The 19893-nt window shown below is 47.5% G+C and overlaps 1 protein-coding gene across 2 annotated transcripts in view; it reads left to right on the top strand.

The window, feature by feature from the left end:
* TDRD7 (tudor domain containing 7) overlaps positions 1-19893 on the top strand; it is a 109098-nt gene that overhangs the window by 8492 nt on the left and 80713 nt on the right. For both annotated transcript variants that reach the window (XM_074994496.1, XM_074994498.1), the window contains exons 2-3: positions 4575-4787; positions 9302-9443. In XM_074994496.1, the coding sequence (XP_074850597.1) occupies positions 4581-4787; positions 9302-9443 (349 nt within the window). In that variant the 5' untranslated portion in view covers positions 4575-4580. The remainder of the gene's footprint in view (positions 1-4574; positions 4788-9301; positions 9444-19893) is intronic.

The raw sequence follows: 19893 nt of genomic DNA, 5'->3' as shown, positions 1-19893 counted from the left end.
GTGAACCAGTAAATCAGACCTTGTCTTACTGAATTAATGCTTTTACTTAGTGGTAGAGGGCTAAGGTGCAGGAAGTAGAATGGATGTTGAGGGAGGATTATTTTCCTAGAAAAAGGAACTGTGATTTCAGCAGTCTGCCCCTGCTGGCCTAGTTCCATCTGCAGACCTTGGCTTAGCAACAGGCACCTGTGCTTTCAGCTCTCCTCCCATTACCACTCACTGCCTGTTTTTGTGCAATGATTTGTGTACCCTACCACTCATGTATGTCAAAATCATGTTGAGCTCAAAAGAATGTGTTTTTTGGCATGGGGAGACGTCTAAGTGGCAGGGAAAAGAAGCCTTATCGAGGATGGTGGAATAGTCCTTTGAAATGGTCATTGGGGCTAGAGTGGCAGGCTGACCTTGTCCTCCCTCCCTGCATTCAGGGACTGTGATGTTGAGGTGTGGGGGTACCACCTATCTACAGGGGACTCCAGGTGGCAGTCAGCAGAGCCTGCAGTGCTGCATTGGGAGTCCCAGCTGCAGCATGGAGCACAGGACCTCCATTTGGTTGCTTGTGGCTGTTGTAGGCTGTGCCTCTTGTTTTTGCTGGAACTCAAGCATTTTATGCCATCGCTCAGCTGTACTGTGCTACCACTGAGGTGTCCCTTGTCATCTTACTGGTTTCTGCCTCAGACTGCTCCATGTGCTGCAGGATGAGATCCTGCTAACGCATTCTTTGTTTCCACACCCTGTCTCCCATGCTGGTATTGGCAGCTGTAAAGTAAGTGAAAGTCAAAATTAAGGTACAGTTCAGACAGAGTGCTTCTCCAGGGAATGCATGGGTCTCTGTCTCAACAGGGGAAATTTCTTTTTGCAAGGCCACTTAAGGCTTATTAAGGATGGCATTCAAAGTGTGCATTGCATGAGCCTTCATTTACCATCATGTATCCAGACCATTTCATTGTGGACATAAGGTCTTGTCCGCTTTTTGGGGGAAGGAGGAGGGCTGCAAAGCACAGGAAGCTGTCCAGTGTCCTGGGACTAGGAAAACTTTTTTGGCTCTTCTGGAGCAGTCCTGTGCAATGAACAAGGCCCAGAGAGCCTGGCAGCCATGTGGCGAGAGGTGATGGTGGGGAAGAGTTTGATTCCAGCCACATGAATGGCTGGGTGTGGGGGATCCCTGTAAAGTGAAAAGAAGTGGTGGGGTTGTACCATCTCCTGGGTTGGGAGAAAAACATTTCTTGTTGCTTACTGGAGCAGCCCTCAATGGGGAGGTGGGGTGGGGGAGAGACCATTTAAAGGAGAGCCAACCCATCTGTGCTGCACATGCTGGCTTGTAGTAGCAGGGTCTGCATAGCTCAGCAGCCATGTGCCAAGGGGGTGAAGGGTTTAATTCCAGCTGTGTCTGTGCCAGGGTGGGGAGAGATCCCTGTAACCTGAAAGGAAATGGGGGTGGGGAAGGGACATATGAGGGGAGAGGGCCCAGAGAGCCAGCAGCCTGTGAGGGGTGGAACAGAGTAACTGTCGGCCACATAGTGTGGCAGTGGGCTCCAGGGAAATGTAAAAGACCAGGAAGCATAGGGGAAAAAATCCAATCCAAATTCCCATGCTGCTTTAGGTTGCCAAAGAAAATATCACCTTCCTAAAACTAACAGATATTGACAAAGAGCTGCTCATCTTGTGTGACTACAAGCTTGGAAAATTTGCCAAATGGCTGTGTGGTGCCATGACACCAGATCGCTATCTGATTGCCTGTCACATCAAGGTGTGCTGGAAGCCACGCTAAGTCAGGCCTGCCCAAAAACTACAAGTGTGCCTGGATGAGACCTGCAAGGAGCTCTCCAAAAAAGAAGCACTCCATCCCCAGAACTACTAGCTCTCTGTTGTGAGAGGCACAGATCTGTGGAGAACCTGTGCCCACACCTATTCCTATACTCTCCTGAAACCCACTTGTAGCATTCAGAAAAAAAAAATCACTGGAACAGCTTGGTCCCAGAGGCTTGGGGACTGGCATAGGAGGAACTGGTTCCAGATTGAGGGTGAAGAATTCTGGGCTGTTGGGAGTAGCTTCTTTCTTCCTAGGCCCCAGCTTCTCTTGGATCACCCCTGACTCCAGACCAGGGCCTCCACGAGTCTTGTAATTAAGACCAGGCTCTGTGGTGAGGGTCAGTCCCAATAAGCATATGCCATTGTTCTTAATAGCAGCAGGTCTGTGGAGATGACCCTGACCACTGGTTGGCTTCCCAGACTCTGTGGTAGGCATACCAGAGTTCTTTCACCTTCATCCAGCATTGCATAGAGTCTTAGGAGGAACCTCCAGCAGTCATCTTGTGTGAGGTGATCCTAGAGGTCCGTGCTTCTTTTGGCCACCTGAACTCCCCTCACCACTGATTCCTTTCTCCAAACTGCAAGAAGATCCAGAATCTCCTGGTGGATCCACATTTCAGCTCTCTTGCGAGCCTGAGAACTACTAGGCAGATCACTACCCTGAGTGCTCATGATTGCAGGAGCTGGCTAATGATGTGATTGCTACTGATGAGCTGGGATGGGTAAAGGAATTTTTTCATTATGGGTGCCCTTTATATTTGCATGCCTGCTTGCTGATGAATTTGAATTCAGATGTAATCAAAAATTTGCAGGCTTCCTGTTGCCGCCTTTCTGCACACCTGAATCAAGCACAGCAGAGAGGGATAGCTCAGTGGTTTGAGTATTGGGCTGTTAAACCCAGGGTTGTAAGTTCAGTACTTGAGGGGGGATGTTAGGGATTTAAGGCTTTAAGAAAAGGGATGGTGCTTGGCCCTGCCAGGAGGGCAGGGGACTGAACTCAGTGACCTCCTGGTGTCCCTTCCAGCTCTGAGATGTGTGTATCTCCATATGTGGGGGGTAACCATGTAAATTTGTGAGATACAGACAGAATGCTTCTGGAGGCTGCTAAAGTCCACTTAAAGGCATGGCATGGCCATGCTAGCCTTTATACAAGATCTTAAATTTGAACTTGATGCTACACCCCCCTGGTTTTGACAATATTATATTGATAGTATATCAATATTAACTCCCTAAATCAAGCTAGTGGTATTTACAGTGAAGACAGTCACTTGGTATCATCAAGATAACGGTCTTAAATTTGAATTTATCTCATAGTGTGGCCACAGCCTAAGTGTGTGTGTGGCCTGGGTACTTACTGGCTTTGTATGATTCCTTTCTAATCAGCACAAGGCTGCTCAGCAGCTTCAGATCACATGACTGAGACAGGCTTATGCTGATCTAGAAAGGCACAGTTAAGGCAGTTCTGAAGAGACATTGCTTTAAACCAAATTGGGATTGCAAATTTATAGCATCTTAATTGTGATTTTTATGGTTATTGCATGGGGTCACTACAGAACAAAATGAATGCTGCTGCTAGGGTGCCCTGACTGCATTTCTGTATCTTAATGTGTCTGGATCTTTTATGTTTACATTTAAGAAACTTTGTGTTTACAAATGCTTGGTTTTAGGATTGTTTCACCCTTATGTATTTTACTTTAAATTACTGATACTCACTTTCAGACAACTCCATTTCAACACATGTAGTCTGAGAATTCTGTGAATTATTAGAATATACTTTTAAAACATTTTGTCCTTTAAAATATAATTTTGCTAAAGTGTATGGTGTAAATAGGAGCCATGGTGATCTAAGGTTTTGTTTGGAATGACCTGCGTAGCTCACGGCATAACTTTTTGCAAGTGTCGAGGTCATTCCTGAACTTGTGAAGAAAATTCTAGATAAATTCACGGAGGTTAGGTCCATAAAAGGCTATTAGCCAAGGGTAAGAATGGTGTCCCTGGCCTCTGATTGTCAGTGGCTGGAGATGGATGGCAGGAAACAAATCGCTTGATCGTTGTCTTCGGTCCCCCCCACTCCCCCGGGGCATATGGCACTGGCCACTGTTGGCAGACAGGCTACTGGGCTGGATGGACCTTTGGTCTGACCCAGTATGGCCATTCTTATGTTCTTATCGGTAGTCTGAGGAGCAATACAGCATGCAAGCTGTAGACATACCATAACTAAAGCAGATTCAAAAAGGATTGCATCATTACAGGGATAATTAGAGTAACTAAATATTTAAGATTTAAAAAGATCTTGGAAGGAGTGTAAAGCCCCAAATCTTGGAGGATTAACCTACATGTGAATGAATGAAAAATTTCTTCCTAACGTCCCTTTTTGCATGCAGCAATTTATTGTGCAAATGCTTGTACTTTTTTTAAAAGCACCTGCTACTGGACTGAGCAGATCCACCATTGGTGTTTCTACATTCTTGTATGGCTTAAACAAATCCATTTATGTTCTTTGGTTATTTCACCTTGCTGTTTTTTTTCCCCCCAATAGGCTAGTGTTTGGTATTGCTTCTGTTCAGTCATTTGTCAGATGTTGTAGGCTCCAAAGTCAGGATTTCCATCATTTGTAGTCTTTCTCTTCGTGTTAGCATAGAGAGATGTAACTTAGTGGGATGGGCAAATAGTATAGTACGTATAGTGTATAATAGATAATATCTATAAGTGTGTGTGTGTGTGTGTGTGTTAAAAAAAAAAAAAATGGTTATTTGTGGTTTCAGATAAAGATGCCGGAAGCTGACCTAGTTGCAAAGATGCTTCGAGCTGTTCTCCAGTCCCATAAAAATGGAATTCCCTTGCCACGACTGCAGGGGGAGTACAAATCCTTGACTGGGGACTGGATTCCTTTCAAACAGCTAGGACACTCTACTTTGGAAGGATACCTGAAGACTGTTCCAGGAGTTGTCAAAATAGAAATTAATAAAATGGGTGAGGTAAGAAAAGCTTCATAACTGTGATATGGAATTTTAACAAATTATACAATTGGGGGCTTGATGACTGGTGTTTGAAATTAATTGTAAGACTTGTGGGTTTCAAAACTTTGTATTGAAGATTTCAGGGAGATCTCATACTCTTAGTCTATCAATAGCTTCCCACTGGTAATAGCAGTGGTGGAAAGCCCCACTGTTGTAATTGCCTGTCATAGCCTTGTTCTGAGTGTTTGGATGATAGGATGGATGGGACAAATATAAGTTTCCTGCAATATTTTAAAGATGTCTTACTGCATTAATCTTAGGCTGCATGGGGGGGAACAAGGCCACAGCTGTCCAGAAACTAAGAATGATGGGATAGAATTAGGCAAAGTCACTTAGGTTGTATCACTTTCAGAAGGTTGCCACCACCTGCAGAAGTTTATCTATAGTGGTTATGACTATTTTCCAGAGACCAAGAAAGGACTTTTGGGTAAATACCTTGAGTTTAAAATGACTCAGGACCACCTTTTCGATTCCTTTCATAGAATCCTAGGGCTGGAATGGACCTCAGGAGGTCGAGACCTGCTCCCTACCTATAACAGGATCAACCCTAATCAAATCCTCCCAGCCATGACTAGGTCAAGCCAGGACTTAAACCTCTAGGGGTGGAAATTCCACCATCTGTCTTGGTAACGTATTCCAGTGCTTCACCGCCCTGCTGGTGAAATAGTTTTTCCTCATATCCAACATACACCTCTCCCTCTAACTTCAGACCATTGCTCCTTGTTCTACCATCTGTCACCACTGAGAACAGTCTCTCCATTCTCTTTAGAGCTCCCTTTCAGGAAGTTGAAGGCTGCTATCAAATCACCTTTCAGACTTCTCTTCTGCAAGCTAAATAAGCCCAAATCTCCCACCCTTTCCTCATAAGTCATGTGCTCCAGCTCCTTAATCATTTTCATTGCTGTCCACTGAACCTGCTCCAATGCAGCCACATCCTTTCTATACTGGGGGGCCCAGAACTGGATGTGTTACTCTAGATGTGGCCTCACCAGTGCCAAGTAGAGGGAAATAATGACTTCTCTAGGTCTGCTGGCAGTGCTTCTCCTAATGCACCCCAATATTCCATTAGTCTTTTTGGCTACAAGGGTACACTATTGACTCATATCCAGCCTCACATCCATTATAATCCCCAGGTCCTTTTCTGCTGCCCTGCTACTTAGCCAGTTGGTCCCCAGCCTGTAACAATGCTTGGGATTCTGCTGTCCCAAGTGCAGGACTCTGCACTTCCTCTTGTTGATCTTGATCAAATTTCTTTTGGCCTGAGCCTCCAATTTATCTGTCACTCTGGACCTTATCCTTACTCTCCAACATACCTACCTGACCCCCTCTCTTAGTGTCATTTGCCCATTTGCTGAAGGTGCAATCCATCCCCTCATCCAGGTCATAATAAACATGTTGAACGGTACTGGTCCTATAACAGATCCTTGGGGGCACTCCACTTGAAACCAACCAGACATTGAACAGTTGACCATGCGCTACCTGTTGGGCTCATCCGTAAAACCAGTATTCTATCCATCTTGCAGTCCATCTGTCCAATCCATACTTCCTTAACTTATGGACAAGAATGTTGTGTGAGCCTGTATCGAAAGCTTTGCTGAAGTCTAGGTATATCACATCCACTGACTTCACCATGTCCGCAGACCCAGTTACCTCCTCAGAGAAGCTAATCAGATTGGTCAGCTATGACTTGCCCTTGGTGAATCCACATTGACTACTCTTGATCACTTCCCCTCTTCAAGTGCTCCCAGATAGATTCCTTGAGGATCCCTTCCATGATTTTTCTGGGGACTGAGGTGAGGCTGACCAGTATATAGTTCCCTGGATTGTCCTCCTTTCCCTTTTTTAAAGGTGGGCACTACGTTTGCCTTTTTCCAGTCCATCCAGGATCACTTGATCTCCATGAGTTTTCAAAGATAATGGCCAAAGGCTCTACAATGACATCTGCCAGATCCCTCCATACCCTTGGATGTATTAAATCCATACCATGGACTTGTGTATCACTAGCTTTTCTAAGTGGCTCTTAACCTGTTCTTTCCCCACCGAGGCCTGCCCACCTCCTTCTCATACTGCGTTGCCTAGTGCCGCAGGTTGGGAACTGATCTTGTCCGTGAAGACTGAGGCAAGAAAAACATTGAGTACTTCAGCTTTTCTTGCCCTCATCCAGTAACTGCCCCACGCCCTCTCTGATAACCCCCCCTATTGTTAACATGCCTGTAGAAATCCTTCTTGTTACCCTTCACATTCCTTGCTAGCTGCGGTGCCAATTGTGCTTTTTGCTTTCCTGATTACTCCCTGGCATTCTCTTGCAGTATATTTATACTCCTCCTTAGTCATCTGTCCAAGTTTCCACTTTTTATATTCACTCATTTTGAGTTTGAGCTCACCAAGGATTTCCCTGTTAAGCCAAGCTGGTTGCCTACCATCTTTGCTTTTCTTACTGCACATCGGAATGGTTTGTTCCTGTGCCTTCAATGAGGCTTCTTTAAAATACTGCCAATTCTCCTGAACTCCCTTTCTGCTTCATATCTGTTTCTCAGGGGATCCTGCCTATCAGTTCTTGCAAGGAGTCGAAGTCTGCTCTTCTGAAATCAAGGGTCTGTATTTTACTGCTCACCTTCCTTCCTTTTGTCAGGATCCTGAAATCTACTGTCTCATGGTCCCTGCAGCCCAAGTTGCCACCCACTTCTATTTCTCCTACTAGTTCTTTCCAGTTTGTGAGCAGCAGGTCAAGCTGCGCACGGTCCCTGGTCGGTGCCTTCAGCACTTGTACCAGGAAGTTATCCACAACATTCTCCAGAAACTTTGGATTGTCTCTGTATTGCTGTATGGGGGTCTCAACAAATGTCTGTGTGATTAAAGTCTCCCATGAGAGCCAGGTTCTGTGATTTGGAGGCTGCTTAGTTGTCCGAAGAAATCCTTATCTACCTGATCTGGTGGTCTATAGCAGACACCAACCACAGTGTCACCTCTGCTACTTCCTCATTCAACAAGTGGACAAGAATATCTCACCCTTGGGGTCCCTAATCCTTTCTGGTAGGGGTTGGAAGGACTTCTACCTACTAGGGCTCCATAACACTTGACAAATGACCTCTGGTAAGCTTTTTAGCATGCATATGAACACTTGGTCGGTTTTTAATTTTTTTCTCTGAAGTGTTTACTTTGAATCAATGTGCTTGCTTAGAAACAGCTGCATAAGTACTGGCAGTTATGCTGTTCATAATAAGGCTTTGAAGACATAGACAAGTGCAGTTGCTTGCCATTTAGGTAGTCTGGCTTGCTGGGGTTATCACAGTGCAAGGAGGGAACTCTGCAGCCTGGAAAATCCCCTGTCAGGAGGTGGCGTGAGAGGAAATGGGTCTCTTCCCAAGGGAAATGACAGCTGAGAATCCAGCAGCCAAGAGGAGTTGCTCTTAGTGAACCACAGAAACAGAAATTCAGGTTCTGTTGCCCTGAACTGTGGTCCATTTCTGGGTGACTTAAAGTACTTCTGAAATAACACTTCCAGTTGGAAGTTAGCAACCTCTTTCACTGAATGAGTCTGTCATCTTGTTTCTGTGAGGCTACAGCTACACTAGAGTTTTGTTGAAAAAACTCGGAGCATCTACACACAAAATACATTTTGTCGACAGTGACAAAACTCAGCACTTCTGTTTTGAAAGTGTTCTGCCTTTCCACGATGAGGAAAAAATGCCTTTGACGGTTTGTCAAGCAAAAAAAAATGCAGACATTCCGGAGGGCCCTCTGTGTCAACAGATTTTTTTGTGTGTGAATGTGATCTGTGGACAAATTGTGCTGGAAGATCTCTTCCAACAGTAATGTCTGAGAGATTGGGGCATGTGCCCGTGTCTGGAGAAACATTCGCTTCTAGAAGACCATGTATAGCAATTTCTTTCTTGATGATAAATATTGTATTGGTTCTACTTACCTAATTTTTCAGAGATTTGAATTGGGATAGCTGTTCTACAGGCTAGTGGGATAATGTGTCTGCATGGAGGACCATACTGTTTCAGTGCTTTTTCATTATTAAGTTTCTATTCACAGAAAATCTTTATTTAGGAGATTCATTTGTAAAGAGAGAACTTTGCTATGTGTCTTAAATTTATCAATGCTTGTTTGAACCTATCTTAGTCTCCTTTGGTGGGATATCCTGTAGTGCAGGACCCTGTGCTGGACAGGCTCTGTGTCCTGTCTTCAGCTGCCTGACCCAGGGGTCTGTCAGCAATGGTTTGCCTGTTTTGTCAGAGTTCCAGGGCAGGTCATGGAAACGGGCAGTTCCTGGGCAGATGTGAGATAGAGTATATCTTAAACATCCCAAAGAAAGCTCACTATAGTCTATCTATAAATGTTAGAGCTTCTACAATGGAAAGATAATAGAATTGTAAGAAATATTGTGTAACTTTTTTTTCCATGGAATGCAGAGACGTTGGGAGCTGATTATTTCCCTATACCCATTTTCTTCCCCCGTTGAGCAGATCACTTGCCATGCTGTTGCTTGCGCGGAGACTGTGCGAATTGCGCAACTGGTAGCTTGCCAGAGAAGTTCAAAAAGGAAAATGGGACGACAAGTGAACTGCCAAATGAGATTAAAGAATACTACACCATTCACGCTGGTCGGTAAGAATTCATAAATTGGAAACCAGCTTCACAACATACTGTTAATTAAAACTGTAGCCTCTTGTGGCAGAGCGTTTCCTGTATAACCTTCTGATCACAAGGAACTGTATATGCTGTTAAATCACATTAGAAGGAAATTGTGCTGAAATGTGTGCTTGGCAGTGCTTTGAGGAAGCACATGAGAATGTACAGGAGGAAGATAATAGGCAAACAATGCTTTTTGCTTACAAATGTGCTGTGACACTTGAAACAGTCAAAGGGTAGTTGTCTGAGTATATTTAAAAGGCAGTTAAACACCTGACACTGGTCTGTACAGGGCTGTTCATTACACTGTAGACTTACAGTATTAGTGATGATGTTTTACTGAAGTGTCAGAATAGAATGCTATTGCTTATGTAGTAGGATTCAGAGATCCATTGTATTTGATGTACCTCAGTAAGAATTTTTTTGTGAGTAGAACCCTGTATGGATAAAAAATTGTTAGCCACATTTATTTTTTCTTTAGAAACAAGGCAACCATAACACAGAAAATGACCCTTTCCTTTGGTAGGTAATAGAACCCTGTTGTAAATTTATAGCGATGTAATTATTCATTTATTTTGAAACAGCACATGCCATTTAGACACTGCCAAAGTTATTTAGAAATAACTGCTGTTATTTCAACATAACTTGGCCATGTAGGCATAGTCCTGGTCTCCTTTTAAACAACTACATCAGGAATACAATTTGGTAGGCACTTCAGTATGGCTAAGATCAGCACTGGTTCTGTGTGTATTGGTCTGGTGTCTCCTTCAGCATACAAGGGAGAGAAGTTATTGAAGTGCCAGTCTTGCCCCAAAAGTGAATGGATATAAACTGGCCATTGGTAACCTTGGGCTTGAAATTAGGTAAAGGTGTCTAACCATCAGAGGAGTGAAGTTCTGTCACAGCTGCCCCAGGAAAGCAGTGAGACCAGAAAACCTGACTTGTTTCAAGCCTGAGCTCAAGAAGTTTATGGAGGAGATGATTGCCCACAATAGCATGTGGCTCATCTGTTACTAGCAAATATTTGCAAAGGCCAGAGATCAGACGCTAGATGGGGAGTGCTCTGAGTTAGTACAGGTTTAGCCTTTCTAATCTAGAGCGCTCGTCGGTAGTGTGTAAGCTGGCATGATTTTATTTAGCTGGACAGCCACTTGTCATGGGTGTGGACAAGTTTCCTGTGGTCCCATAAAGTTTGTTTAGACACCAGTCCTGGCTCTCTGTGTTCTGTGCTGTTTGGCAGTAATTCGTCCCTAAATGTCTAAGAGCCCAGAAAGCAATGAAAGTGTTGGTGATGTGCTAAATAATATTGACTTCCATGGTCTGGCAAATTTCTCGCCTAACACCAGTCAGGTCCAAGGGTACTGGAAGAGAGAGGTTCAACCAGTACGGTGAATTTTTTTCTATCTGTTTGGCTAGTGGAGCTCACTGACACGTTCAGGGTCTACATAATCTAACTGGCGTGCAGACAGGTAAGAATTTCTGTCTAGCTCAGACTAGCACATACCCTAAAGAATTTGCCCATCTCTGCAGTATGGGGTGCACACTACTTTTTTTGTTTGAAACATAGCAAATGGTGGGTTCTTGGGAACTTGAAGTCTTTAAATCACAAGTGGAGGACTTGAGCAATGTAGCCAGAGGTTATGACCAGACCTGCTGATGAGGGGAGGAGGGCAGCAAAATGGGCAGTTGTACCCTGGCCCAGCATTTCAAAGGGTCCCAAAGCTCCAGCTCCTGCTATCAAAGTAATAGCAATGGTGATCAAAGTTCTAGGCCCCTTTTGAAATACCATGGAGTGCTGCAGTGCTGCTCTGCTCGCAGCTCTGAGGAAGTGTGGAGTAGGGCAAGGCTTCTGCCCTTGGCCCTGACCCAGAGCTCTGTCTCCCTACCCCCGCCCCCGCCCACTTCTGTCTTTCCCCTGGGCTCATGGGGGTCTGTCGGCACTCTTGGTTATGTCTGGATTACAGGATAGGTGAGGTGGGGTGCAGTGGGCTGCAATGTGCAAGAAATCCGACTAGATCAAGAGAATCTGAGTTTAGGTGGCAGAAGAAGGATATTAGTATTTACTTTTTCTTTTGGGACATCCATAAAGCTTTGTATTCTCTAATAGGTTGCATCTACACTAGCAAGTTCTTTTGAAAGATTTTTTTTTTTTTTCAAAAGAAGGGGGCTCTTTCGAAAGATTCCACGGAGCGTCTACATGCACAGGGCATTCTTTCAAAAATAAATCGAAAGAGTGTGGCATGCCTTTCGAAAGCCTCTCCCATTCCCATTTCAGGAAGAATGCCTTCTTTCAAAAGAAAACATGTAGATGCTTCTCAGGGCCCCTCTTTCAAAAGAGTGGTCCTTATGGCACTTGATTTTTTTCCAATTCCTGGCCCGTTTCTTCAAAAGAGCAGGGATTGTGTGCATGCTCTTTCGAAAGAGCAGATCACTCTTTTGATCTGCTTTTTTGTGTGTGGATGCACCCTTTTTTTTTTTTTTTGAAAAGTTTTTTGGAAGAGATCTTCTGGAAGAGCTTCTTTTGAAGGATCTCTGTTGTGTTGATATAGCCTGAGAGTGCAAATTCTGTATAAGGGTGCCTTTAGGAAAATTGATTCTTGTAACTGCCTCACTGAAGATACAAACTTTCACAAAGCTCAATTTGCTTGTATGTGTTCCCACAGTTTAGAGGCTACCTTTTTTGAGGTATTTCTTGTATCTGACATGGAACTTTTGGTTTAGTACTGATGAGCTTGAGTTGTTTGTTAGGAGCTTCTCTTCTAGTGAGTGGGAGGGTTGTCAGACATAATTGTAAGCATGGAGCTTCCCAGTGTGCTTCCCAGTTGACTGGCCTTGGCCAGTGAGTTCAAGTGGCAGCCAGCTGTGATAGGCCAACAGAGCCCTCTGGGCACAATGAGACTGGGTGGTGAGCCTGAGCCAGACAGCAGGGCCTAAGGTAAGAAAGGTAACCATTTAAGTGCTCTCATTTAACTAGTTAACTTTAAACATTACCCTAGTCAAGGGAGTGAACTGATTGGGTTGTTCGGCAGTTGTCATGCAACAGCTATTAGGGGCCTTGTGTCTTTAAAACCATCTAAAGAGTTGGGGGAGCTCTGCCAGCCTTCTGTCAAGATGTTGCTCCTTTGAGCTGATAGATCCTGAGAAGCAGAATTATGCCGTAAATGATGTTGTTTGAGGTGATGTTGGCACAAACCTGCTTGTGGGATAGGTGCCCCCTGGACCAGTAAGATCAGAGCTTTCTAGAGTTGTGTCCATTGGGCCACGCTTCTTTCTCCCCTGTCACCTCCAGTCACCACCACTGTCATGCAGGTTTCCAAAGGTGTGAGCAGCCCAACTGCTCTGAAGTCTCTACCACTGATGGAACCAGGCAATGGGTTTGGAGCATGCTCCAGTGTCCTCAGTGGTTCCTTGTTGGTATTTTTCTTCCTCCTCCTGGGGTATTTTTGTTAACTGGTTGGTTTTTAGAATAAAAAGGGACACTATTTTTGGTGCTGATTGCTTTTGTGACCATCACTGAGACCTGCAAAGATTAGTAGATAACAAATTAGATGTATTAAAGGGGCTGGAAAGCTCTTCTGGCATGAGGCAGTCTCCTTGCCAAAATGATCATGTTCCCAATGTAATGGGATTCAGGGTCCTGAATTCACTGCTTTGGTGAAGCTGATGCTCTCTCCATTTTAAATAATGATTTGTAGTAGGACGAGCTTCTCAAGGTTCTGATGATTTTAGTCTCTACACGCTCCCTGCTTAAAGTTGGATGTCTGACACTATCCTATTGTTTACTTGTATTCACTTACATTGTGGGGCTTTGTGCATAGTTATATAATAGCTTCCTCATTTTTTCTGGATAGCTGTGAAATTCCGCTTTTCTAAAAGAAGCATTAAAAATAGTTTCCTACCAGTAATATGCTGCTTTTATTTTATATTTTTCTATAATACACCCTAAATTGGTGGTTGATTAACTTTGTCCCTGGAGCTTGCAGAACGGAGGACAAATATTTAAAGTGATACAGGAGTGCCAGAGATTAGTGGGGCTCCAAATGGAAAAGCATTTTGTCAGTCTTTGTCCATTAGGACAAATGCTACAGTTCTTGATCTATGATATGGAAGTACACAGCAGCCATTTTAAAGGAAGTTGTGTTTTTTTGTTCTTGTGGTATTAAATGATCTAGTGTTGGCTTTTCTCCAGCTGCATAAATCAGATAGGTTCGTGCAGCCTCCTAAGCTTTCCTGACCTTTAGACTTGTAGCACTTGGTATATGTATTGTTTCTCATGTAGATGAGATCTGAGAGAATAGAGTACATTAATTGGATTTTTGAGTAGTTATTTGACTGTACCTAAATATGAATAACAGTTGAATAATGTGAAGATATGAGTTTAAAATATAATTTAGCAAGCCATCTTAAACATTCTTTGGCTTTACTTCTAGTAAAAGTCCGTATATTTTGACTTTGTAGCATTGCAGCTATTATCACTACAGTCTAAATGCATTTAACCATTAAATGTTGCTTTCAGCTATTTAAATTAGTGCAAAAAGCCTCCACTGTATAAAGGTCTTGTTTTTATGCATTATAGTAAAATCAGTTTTGTAGTCTATATAATTCAGGCTTTTTTTCTTCACATACAAGATAATGGCTTTAAACAAATCAGTATAAGGTGCATATTTTCCTCAAGTTTGACTTGTATTGAAGGTTACTGTACAACTTTAAAGATGCTTTAACTGTTTCTCTCACATTGTGTTCAAAAAGTTTAACTCTGCTTCAGTAGAATGCTTTGAAATGCTTTGGGACTATTTTGCTCCCTTACCCTCACCCCAAAAAAGCTGCCATGGTCTGAGTAAAATCAGAACTTTAATGAAACAAAAATAACATGCTGTATTGATAACTTGTGATGTTTACAGTTTTTTTAAAGAAGAGGGGGAGAAGCCTTTTTAACAAGGCTACAAAGATTCAGTAGCAGTTTCTTGAACTTAGCAGTTATGTATCTCTGGGAAAGAAAGGTTACTCACCGTAGTAACGGTGGTTCTTCGAGATGTGTCCCCGTGGGTGCTCCACATTAGGTGTCGGGCTCGCCCGGCGCCGCAGATCGGATCTTCCAAGCAGTTTCTGCCGGACCGCGCATGCGCCGGTGCGCGCCGCTCCCCCGCGCGCTCCCGGCCATGTGCGCGATCCGGTCCCCGCCAGTTCCTTGACCAACCGCCTCGGATGCTCCTGCAAAACACTAAACAGAGATCCGGAGCGGGGAGGATGGGCGGGTAGTGGAGCACCCACGGGGACACATCTCGAAGAACCACCGTTACTACGGTGAGTAACCTTTCTTTCTTCTTCGAGTGTCCCCGTGGGTGCTCCACATTAGGTGACTACCCAGCAGTAACCCAAGATAGGAGGTGGGTAATCGGATTATGTGCAGCTTGTCCCCGAGAGGACCGCTGCCAAGAGACGGGTATCCTCTTGGAATACCCTGTGAAGGGCGTAATGTTTGGCGAAGGTGTCACAGGATGACCAGGTCGCCACTCTGCAAATGTCTTTTAGCGCAACGCCCTTGAAAAAAGACTGTTGATGCTGCCACCGCCCTAGTGGAATGAGCCCTGGGCGTGGCCAGTAAAGGAGTCTTTTTGAGTTTGTAGCACATTTTTATGCAAGATACGATGTGCTTAGAGATTCTCTGCGAAGAGAGACATTCTCCTTTTGATTTGGGAGCGATAGAGACTAGGAGCCTATCCGTTCTCCGGAAGGACTTGGTCCTGTCCATATAGAAAGCTAGCGCCTGCTCACGTCCAGGAGGTGTAGGCGCACCTCTTTGTTAGAGTTATGAGGCTTTGGATAAACAAGGGTAAACAATAGGTTCGTTAGTATGAAACTCAGAAAGAAACTTTAGGAACAAAGGCTGGATGCAGCCGTATGGTTACCGCCTCCTTGGAAAAACAGCGCAGGGCGGCGTTGCCATAACTGCCTCAAGCTCGCTCACCCTGCGAGCTGACGTGATTGCGAGAAGAAAGGTCGTCTTCATCATAAGGAGGCGGAGGGAAACCGTGGCCAAAGGCTCAAACGGTGGTCCCCTTTTCGCATTAAGCACCAGGTCCGAGTTCCACAGAGGTGGAAGCGGTTTCTGAGGGGGGTATAGGCTTACCAGCCCTTTGAAGAACCTGGTAACCATGGGATGGGCGAACACCGTGTGCCCTTCCTCTTCGTGTCTGAACACCAAAATGGCGGCCAGGTGGACCTGAAACGAGGATAGCGAGAGTCCTCCTCTCTTGAGGTCCAGTAAATACTCTAATATCACAGCCATAGGCACCGAAAGGGGGCTAGCTGTTTGGTAGAACACCATGCCGTAAAGCGAGTCCATTTCTGCTTGAAGGTCTTCCTGGTGGAAGTCCTCCTGCTACTTTCTAGGACTTGCTGCACTTCCTCCGTACATGTGCTCTCTAGGGAGCTAAGCCATGGATTAACCACGTTTGTAGTCGCAGGCTTTGGGGGTGCGGATGCACTATGGACCCCTGGGCTTGCGTGAGCAGATCCCGCGCCACCGGAGGGGACCTCAGTGGCCGGTCCGACATGCGCAGGAATAGGGGGAACCATTGCTGTCGATCCCACGTTGGGACTATCGGGATCATTCAGGTTCCTTCCCTCCTGGCTTTCTGCAACACTTTGTGGATGAGCACTGTGGGAGGGAAAGCGTAAAGCAGGGGGCCCCTCCATGAGATCGCGAAGGCATCCCTCAGGGACCCCCGTCCCAGTCCTGCCCTGGAGCAGAATTGTGGGCACTTCTTGTTGTGCTGAGTAGCAAACAGGGTCTATCTGGGGAAAAACCCCATGCGTGGAAAAATCGGTTGCAGCAGATCGGGACGGATCTGCCACTCGTGCGTGAGTGCGAAACGCCTGCTCAGCTGGTCTGCCTTCACATTGCGAGCGCCTGGTAAGTACGAGGCTTTCAAGGTTACATTGTTGGCGATGCAGCAGTTCCACAACCGGACTGCTTCTACACATAAGGCACGGGACCGAGCTCCTCCTTGCCGATTTATATAAAACATGGTGGAGGTATCGTCTGTACTGATCCCGACTACCTTGCCTTTCAGTTGGTCTCGAAAGTGTCTGCAGGCGTTGAACACTGCTTTGAGCTCCAGTATATTTGTGTGCAGTGACTGCTCCATAGAGGACCACAGCCCTTGCATCACCTCTTCGCCCATGTGTGCTCCCCACCCTATGAGGGGGGCATCTGTAGTAAGAAAAACCAATACGTGTGGTTGGTGGAAGGGTACCCTTGTTAGCAGGTTCTCTGGGTTTACCCACCATTGCAGGGATTTGCGCACCTCCGTTGTGGGCGACGCCATCCTGTGAACAGTGTGTGCTGCCGGTTTGTATACGCTCGCCAGCCAATGCTGCATGCTGCGCATGTGTAACCTGGCGTTCTGTTGTACGAAACGTTGCTGCTGCCATGTGGCCCAGCGGCTGTAAGCACGTCAGAACCGGCACCATAGGGCTGAAGGTGAAGCCTTGCGCGAGGGAGCCGATGGCCCGAAAGCGAGTCTCTGGTAGATACGCCCTCGCTGTAATAGAATTTATGCGTGCCCCTACGAACTCTATGTCCTGTGTGGGGTCTGTCTTTGATTTTGTCAGATTGATAAGCAGGCCGAGCGAAGAGAACGTGCCTGCTGTGACACATATTATGCGTAGTACCTCCTCCTTTGAGGCCCCTTTGAGTAGGCAGTCATTCAGATACTGGAATATAAATACCCCCTGTCTGTGCAGGTAGGCTGACACCACTGCCAAGGTCTTGGTGAAGACTCTGGGGGCTGAGGAGAGCCCAAACGGTAGGACCTTGTAAGTCGAGGGCTGCGAACCAATCTCCATCGTCTAGTGCCGTAAGGATGGAGGCGTTTGTGATCATCCGAAAACGTTGCTTGCGCAGGTACCGGTGAGGCCTCGAAAATCTAAGATGGACCTCCCCGTGAGGAAGTACCTCGAGTAGAACCCTCTCCCTTGCAGTTGCTCCGGCACTCTTTCCACTGCCCCTACGAGCATGAGATGGTCTACCTCCTGCTTGAGCCTCGCTACATGGGAGGTCTCCTGGAGGTGGGGCCCCGGGTGGAGGTCATGGCGGTGGGAGCAACTGGGAGGGGATGGCGTACCCCGTGGCTATGATCTCCAGCACCCATGTGTCTGTGGTGATCCTTTGCCACTGGTTATAAAATGGTCGGATGATGGCCTTGAGCACTGGTTTCGTGCCCTCTGGAAGCGAGTCCATGAGGGAGGTCAACCTAATGTGGTTGTTGAAATTATGGTTCGCTAGATGCGCTGCGTAATTTGCCATTGGCAACAGTAGCGTGGAGGAGGAGTAGACCTTTCTGCCCAACAGCTCTAGCTTTTTGGCATGTTTGTTTATTCCCCCACGTTGCGACGACTCCGCCACCAAAGAATTTGGTTGTGGGTGGCTGAACAGGAACTCCATGCCCTTCGTGGGCACGAAGTATTTTTTTTTTTTTTTTTTTTTTTTTTTCGCTCTTTTGTGGACAGGCGGAATAGTCGCAGGAGTCTGCCATATCATAGTGGCAGGCTCCAAGATTGCGTCATCAGCGGTATTGCTATTTTGGAGGAGGCCGGAGGTCTCAGATTTTTGAGGAGCTTATGGTGTTGCTCTTGCACCTTTGCTGTCTGGAAGCCTTGCGTGAAGGCCACCCTCGTAAAACAGCTCTTGGAACTGTTTGAGATCGTCCGGAGGATGGACGCCCCCCGGGGCCGTAGCCTCATCCGGGGAGGAAAGCGAGGAACCGCTGGGGTACGTCTTTCTGGACCCTTCCGGTTCCTGCTGATGATGGTACACCCTCTCACTAGAGGTGTGCGAGGAAAAATCTCGGGGTTCCATAACCAGTCCCCCCTGAGATGCTTAAGTCTCTGTCCCCGGTCACAATTGCCCTTGGGGGTACGAGATCGTTCGTAGGGATCTTTCCCTAGTAGATTGCCGATGGTGTCTATGCCCTGCGTGGTAGGGGCGACCACGGCAGTATAAGCACTGGTCTTGGGAAGGTGACCTAGACCACTCCCTTGGTGCATACCCTTTGCGTCTGGGGGAGGGAGACCGTCGAGACCCTGGAGAGAGCGACTTTGCCTAATAGTCCAGCGGTTCAAATCCCAGGAAGGGTGGAGGTGGTCCCAGCCAGGGTGAGGCTGGTTGCAGAAATGGAGAAGGGGGCTCTGGGTAGGCCAAGGAGGGGGGGGACCCCTGCCTTCTAGTTGGAGTCTGCAACATAGCGGAGGGCTGTGAGAAAGCAACTACACAGCCCTGTGCGGAGAGGGGCTGCAATGCCTCCTCTTGTGTGCAGTCTTCCCCCTCCCTTGAGGAGGTAACTCCGCCCCTGACATACAGGGGATCCCGGCCACGTCCGCACCGAGCTCGGCACACTCGAAGTCGGTGCCGCATGTGCGGTGTCCTTCGGTGCCGGCAGGCTGCGTGCCTGCGCGCTCTGCACCGCCGGTTTTCCGGGGGTAGGTGGTACCGGCGCTTGTTTAGCCGCCGCCCTGCCTGCGGTGCGGGGCGGCTGGCTGATTATCGAAGGGTGAGCCGCTTGCACGTGGCTCTCCGTGCCGCCGCCGATCAGCTGTTGCTGCGGCTGGGGGCTGCTCGCTCCTCCCGTCCCGCTCGTTGTTGCTGCCGGCAGGGATCGGGCTGGGGGGCATACAGGGCATTCCGGCGTCCGCACCGAGCTCGGCACGCTCAAGGGCGGTGCCGCACGTGCGGTGTCCTCCAGTGCCGGCAGGCTACGTGCCTGCGCGCTCTGCACCGCCGGTTCCCCAGGGGTCGGTGCCGCTGCCTGCGGCGCCGCTGGTACCAGCGCTCGTTTAGCCGCCGCCCTGCCTGCGGTGCGGGGCGGCTGGCTGATTATCGGAGGCTGAGCTGCTTCCACGTGGCTCTCCGTGCCGCCGCCGATCAGCTGTTGCTGCGGCTGGGGGCTGCTCGCTCCTCCCGTCCCGCTCGCTGTTGCTGCCGGCAGGGATCGGGCTGGGGAGCATACAGGGGATTCCGGCCCCGTCTGCACCGAGCTCGGCACGCTCGAGGGCGATGCCGCATGTGCGGTGTCCTCCGGTGCCGGCAGGCTGCGTGCCTGCGCGCTCTGCACCGCCGGTTCCCCGGGGGTCGGTGCCGCTGCCTGCGGTGCCGCCAGTACCGGCGTTTGCTTAGCCGCCGCCCTGCCTGCGGTGCGGGGCGGCTGGCTGAGTATTGGAGGCTGAGCCGCTTCCACGTGGCTCTCCGTGCCGCCGCCGATCAGCTGTTGCTGCGGCTGGGGGCTGCTTGCTCCTCCCGTCCCGCTCGCTGTTGCTGCCGGCAGGGATCGGGCTGGAGATACTTTCCTCCGTTTTTGCGCTGATGGGGTGAGGGAGGCAGCTTTCCTTTTAAGGGCCCCGGAGGGTCCCTCCTGCTGCGGCCGCT

The sequence above is a fragment of the Carettochelys insculpta genome, chromosome 5 (genome assembly GCF_033958435.1).
Source record: "Carettochelys insculpta isolate YL-2023 chromosome 5, ASM3395843v1, whole genome shotgun sequence".
Classification (NCBI taxonomy): domain Eukaryota; kingdom Metazoa; phylum Chordata; order Testudines; family Carettochelyidae; genus Carettochelys; species Carettochelys insculpta.
This window is presented reverse-complemented; position numbering and strand designations above follow the sequence as displayed.